Source organism: Perognathus longimembris, chromosome 25 (assembly GCF_023159225.1).
Source record: "Perognathus longimembris pacificus isolate PPM17 chromosome 25, ASM2315922v1, whole genome shotgun sequence".
Classification (NCBI taxonomy): Eukaryota; Metazoa; Chordata; class Mammalia; order Rodentia; family Heteromyidae; genus Perognathus; species Perognathus longimembris.
In genome coordinates this window covers 6783633-6789506 of record NC_063185.1, presented here as the reverse complement: position 1 = coordinate 6789506, position 5874 = coordinate 6783633, and the positions used below count along the sequence as shown (strand labels likewise).

The window sequence follows — 5874 nt, the reverse complement described above, 5'->3', positions numbered from 1 at the left end:
GCCTCCTGAGTAGCTAGCATTACAGGCGTGAGCCACTGGCACTTGGCAGACCTTGTGTTTGTTGTTTTTTTTTGCCAGTCCTGGGGCTTGGACTCGGGCCTGAGTACTGTCCCTGGCTTCTTTTTGCTCAAGGCTAGCACTCTGCCACTTGAGCCACAGCGCCATTTCTGGCCATTTTCTGTATATGTGGTGCTGGGGAATTGAACCCAGGGCTTCAGGTATACGCAGCAAGCACTCTTTGCCACTAGGCCATATCCCCAGCCCCAAACCTTGTGTTCTTGTTTGGGATTTTAGTTTAAGGCTGGCACTCTACCACTCGAGCCATACCTCCACTTCCTCTGAAACATGTTAAAAGTCTAGTCTCTCATCATAGAAGCATGGTTCTATGTTCCAGAAAGCTGCCCTATATGAATACCTCTATCATCTAACTATGCTCATCTGCTCCCCTGCCCTCTCTAAACCAGCTCCGTTTCTTGCATTTTCTTTTATTAACATTTGAAGCCTCTATGTTCCAAACACTGAACGCTTCTCCCCCCACCTTTATCATTAATTACGTAGATCCTGACACCTCAACCTGTTTTTATAGTAATTGTCCCTTTTTTAGAGGGTACTTCTGTCAAGTGTGATATGTACCTGTGTGTGTGTGTGTGTGTGTGTGTGTGTGTTTGGTGGTGCTGGGCATTGAACGCAGGGCCTCATGTATACTGAGCAGGTGTTTTACCACTGAACGCCTAAACTGGCTTCAAATTCCCGAATGAGGGATACTCCTGTGGATTAAAGTTGAGCCTTGGTGAAGGTACACACAGCATTTTCTGCCCCTTCCTAAAAGACAGATTTCCATCCATTATTTAGTTGGCATAGTATTCATGTTCCTGAACAAATTGCTGTGTGCCAGACCTATGCTTGCAATCTGGTTGAGCTTTTTAATCACACACACAGGGAGAGAGATGCCCTAGCACTTTCTTTTTTGATAATAAAACTTCTCTTTGGGGAGTGGGGTGGGCAAGTCTTGTGTGGCTCAAGGCGGCCAGGAATTCCTGGGCTCAAAAGATGCTCCAGTCTCAGCCTCCCAGGTGGTTAGGCAGCTGGGACTACAGGTACACCTACCTCAGTGCCTGGTGGGTTAAAAATCTTTAAAGGCTTCAATTGTCCCAGAGCCACACGACTGGACAGCTGAAGGGTTATTGGGGGCAAGACTAGTTTGCCCTCAAATCTTGGGCCCATGTGGGTGCTCTTACTGTGAAATTAACCCCCTCGACCAAAGATACAAGACGTTCTGTGTTCCGTGACCCTCACCTCACTTCCCTTTTTCTATCCAGAATCAATCTCCCCCGAGGTCTGTGTTTCCTCCGCATTTTACTGTCCTCCTCCATCCTACAGCGCGAGCTGCGGAGGGGGTGCGGGCCGGAGGATCTGGTGGTCGAGGCCGACCAGGAAACACCAACCGTGGGCCTGGTGCAATCCCGGGTGACTCCGGGCCTCCCCTCCGTCCCCACACGGTTCCCGCCGTCCCCCGGTTAGGCCTGACGATCTCCCACTGACTGTGCTTCCCACCCCACGAGTAAAGCCCGACGGCTCCTCGGGGTCCCACCGAGGTGTCCCGGAGGCCGGGCGCCCCCGGGCCCCGCTCGGGAGCTGAGGCCTCGGGCTGAACCCGGCGGCCACCGGGGCGGTGTGCAGGAGGGGAGGCGGCGGAGGCCGGGCTGGCACGGTGTCCCCGGGGCCTCGCCCCGACCCCAGCACGTGACCACCGGCGGCGTTCACCTCAGCAGCGAGCCCGGGGCAGGCGGTTAATAACTGACTTTCGGGCCTAGGCCTCGGGGCCTCCACCTTGGGGCGCCCGAGCCGCAGCGGGTAGAACCAGGTCCCCCAGGCCTCAACAGTCGAGTTTTCAAAAAGCCCGCGCGGGGCGCCCCCGGGGGCCGCGTCCGTTGGGAACGGCCCCCGGCGCGGCCCTAGCCCGCCAGCTCCCTCCCTCGCCCAGGCCCCGCGGGAGGACGCGCGGGGGCGGCCCACTGACTCCGCTCCCTAGGCCAGCGCACGCGCACGCCCTCACGCGCGCGCCGGCGAGCGCGCCCGTCCCGCGGCTGCGGAAAGCGGAAGTGAGCGCGAGAGGATAGCGCTGATTGGCTGAGCCCATACGTCTCTCAAGGGGGTGGCGCGAACGCCACTGCGGAGTGGGGCGAGGGGGAGAAGTCGGGAAAGGGGAGGGGCAGAACGGCTGGGAACAGCCGCGGGGCGGGAAGGAGTATCGAAAACCCTGGGAGAGCCGTGAAGACCGCTAGTCGGGACGCCCCCGAAACTGCCGGGAGTGAAAAGAGGGCGGTAGGAGGGGCGGCGGGGCCGGGCGGGCGAGGGGAGGGGAAGTGAGTGGCTCGCGGAGGGCGGGGAGTCCGTGAGCGAGAGCGGCCGCCGCGGCGCGCGGGGGCGGGACTAAGCGAAGCGGGGCGGCGATTGGCTGGCAGCGCTCGGGCCGCCGTGCGTCTCTGGTGACGCACGCCTCGGGGAGGGTGCGCGCGCGTTCAGCGGCCTCTTTGTGTGGTGCCCAGATAGGGGAGCGGAGGTGGCGGCCGCGGCGGCCTCGGTTGTCTCCCGGTGTCCCGGGCTCGCCCTCTAGCCGGTGCCTCTCCCTTTCCCCCCCCCTCTCCTTCCTTCCTTCCTTCCCTCCCCTTCCCTTCCTCCCTCCCCCGGCGGCGCGGCGGCGGCGGCCCCCGGCAACGGCTGGGCCGCGGGCGGCGACGAGGGCCTGAGCCCGCCATCACGGCGACGGCGGCGGCGAAGGCGCGGGGCGCGCAGGGCGGGGGCAAGGCCCGGGCGGTGGAGATGGAGAACTCACAGCTGTGCAAGCTGTTCATCGGCGGCCTGAACGTGCAGACGAGCGAGTCGGGGCTACGCGGCCACTTCGAGGCGTTCGGCACGCTGACGGACTGCGTGGTGGTGGTGAACCCGCAGACGAAGCGCTCGCGCTGCTTCGGCTTCGTCACCTACTCCAACGTGGAGGAGGCGGACGCCGCCATGGCCGCGTCGCCGCACGCCGTGGACGGCAACACGGTGGAGCTGAAGCGCGCGGTGTCGCGCGAGGATTCGGCGCGGCCCGGCGCGCACGCCAAGGTGAAGAAGCTGTTCGTCGGCGGGCTCAAGGGCGACGTGGCGGAAGGCGACCTGGTGGAGCACTTCTCGCAGTTCGGCGCGGTGGAGAAGGCGGAGATCATCGCCGACAAGCAGTCAGGCAAGAAGCGCGGCTTCGGCTTCGTCTACTTTCAGAGCCACGACGCGGCCGACAAGGCGGCGGTGGTCAAGTTCCACCCGATCCAGGGCCACCGCGTGGAGGTGAAGAAGGCCGTGCCCAAGGAGGACATCCACGCGGGCGGCGGCGGCGGCGCGCGGGCGGCGCGGGGCGGCCGGGGCCGAGGCCGCGGCGGGGGGCGCGACCAGAACGGCCTGGCTAAGGGCGGCGGCGGCGGCGGCGGCTACAACAGCTACGGCGGCTACGGGGGCGGCGGCGGCTACGGAGCTTATGGCGGCGGCGGTTCGGCGTACGGCGGCAACGACTACGGCAACGGCTTCGGCGGCTTCGGCTCGTACAGCCAGCACCAGTCGTCGTACGGGCCTATGAAGAGCGGCGGCGGCGGCGGCAGCTGGGGCGGTCGCAGCAACAGCGGACCTTACCGGGGCGGCTACGGCGGGGGCGGCGGCGGCGGCTACGGGGGCGGCTCGTTCTAGAGGGCGGGGCCACGCCGGAAGCGCAGCCCGGTGCGAGCAAGCGCGCCCGGAGCGGGGGCCCCCCTTCCCGACTCGCCCTCCCCACCGCCCCCCAGTCCAGCCCACCCCACCCGGTCCCCGACGACGGACTCGCCGCTCCCCACCCCCCACCCCCCGGCCCGGCCTGCCTGCCTGCCACCGCCCACCCCGCCCCGCAGACGGACTCGGCCCCACGCGCACACTTTTGTGTTACAGTCATTGATGGACTCTATTTTTTTATTATTACTTGGACCTTGGTCGTTTTTATACTAGCAAAAATGTCTTCGTTTTCATTGGTGTTTTTTTTTTTTTTCGGGGGAGGGGGGGAGGGGGCGTGAACTTGCTGATTCTGTAGCAAAACCTGGGTGGGGGGTTGGGCGGGGGTAGTTTACTTTGTTGTAAGGACTTGGTACCTGGCTACAGCGTTTTCTATGAAACCTACTTGGATCCCATGCCTGAAAAATTTGGAAAGCATATGTACAAAAATCATTTTTACGTTTTATTTTTAATAAATCATTGTGTTTGACCGTACATGTCTAACATTTTTTTTCTAGGATTCATTCCATACCGTTTGAAGGGATATTAGTATAAGAAAAAGATGTGTTTTTTTTTCTCCCGTGTTCATTTTTGATGTGTGTTTTGAGAAACTTTTGAGGAAAAGAAATTTTTCCCCTTATACTGATAAGTGATGTGTTTACTTTTTTTTTTAAATCCCTTACAGGCAAAACTTTTGAAATGATGAATGTGGCTTAAAAGATTTTTTTTTTAAGTCTCTGTACATCCATCGTACTGAGAGATTTGCTTATCGTCATGACATGGTTGGTCCCTTCTACGAGAATTTACTTCCAAGTATGTACTGTGTAGTTTTAAAAGAAATTGTGTTAAGCATGTGTTTCCATTCATATAAACGGTTTTAAAAGTTTTCAGATGGCCTCGTTTCATCCCTCCTACTGTTTTGTCTGTAATGAGTGGTTAAAAGGGTTATATTTTTACCCTTGCTAAATGCATTTTTGTATTTTCAGAGCAAGTTTAAAGTGTTTTTCCCCCCTACATCTGAACTGTTGTCCTCATGAAAATCCTTACCTTTGTAGCACCATCTACTGGCAGAATGGCAGGATAGCTGCAGGACAATTCAAGACACTGTGTGTGGGACAATTGCATCAGATTTAGAAGTTTTGCCATCCAAAGTCTGTGCAAACTTGGCAGTTACATGTTTCCATGTAACTGAAATGGTCTTCACAGGAATGTATTTTCGTGACCAGTCCCTGTCACACTCCCTTTTCTCCATGAGATCTGGAAATGTAAACTGCTATGCATAGCTTGGGCAGTTGCCCCAAATTGCTATGACAGCTACCGAACCAGCTATGTGTACTGGTATTTTAGGTGCAAGTTGTAAAGCAAACTATCTGTGTATTCTGCTTGGTTAACATGTATATTTGTAGCCCTTTCCTGCGATAGAATTCAAGTTGTTTATATAAAAAAAGAAACATAATAGGAGAAAATTGCCTTCGTGGATAGAAATATAGAATAGCAACGTTTATGGATATCACAAATAAAGAATTCAATTCTTTACATGTTTGAGTCAGAGTATGTATGACCTGGTGGGTGGGTTCAGCACACCTGTCAATTCCAGTATATTTATTTGATTTAGTGTTGTGGACAAAATGTTTAACTTAAGAGTTCTGGGGCTGAAAGCCAGATCTCGCTAGAAGGTGTCTAGAACAGACATTAAGTGGATTTTAAGGTAGAACATTTAAATGTTGATTTCCCAGTGCTCTTCCCCCCAGTTACTGTGTAATCTCCATGAGATTAATTCTTGCCAAAGTCAAACTACCAAGCAAGGCTCTACTTTGGTAGGGATAAAGGTCCTGAATCTCGGGAGGCAATGGGCTGCTCTGTGACTGACAAAGGATAGCTGATATTTGGTTCAGATACTCCAGTATACCTCTAGGTGCATGGCACAGGCCCTTCACATTGTGATTTTAGTTCAGTTTCCCAAATTGGTGCTTTAAAAACAGTTTTTTTAACTGTTCGAGTGATACACAAGCTACATGTGGGCTACTTCATGATTTGGCTCAGCCTTTTCTTGGAGGTGGGTGGTGGAGGGGCAGTTTCTTTAGGATAGAAAGGTTA

At 56.1% G+C, this 5874-nt stretch overlaps 1 protein-coding gene across 1 annotated transcript; it reads left to right on the top strand.

Annotated features, from left to right (window-relative positions):
- Positions 1–2419: 2419 nt before the first annotated feature.
- Hnrnpa0 (heterogeneous nuclear ribonucleoprotein A0) lies at positions 2420–5313 on the top strand. The gene has a single exon (XM_048334141.1). The coding sequence runs from the start codon at positions 2824–2826 to the stop codon at positions 3721–3723; it is 900 nt and encodes a 299-aa protein (XP_048190098.1). The 5' UTR covers positions 2420–2823; the 3' UTR covers positions 3724–5313.
- Positions 5314–5874: the final 561 nt, after the last annotated feature.

Excerpts from the sequence above, each read along its gene's own strand:
- Hnrnpa0 (XM_048334141.1), top strand. The coding sequence starts at position 2,824 with ATGGAGAACTCACAGCTGTGCAAGCTGTTCATCGGCGGCCTGAACGTG.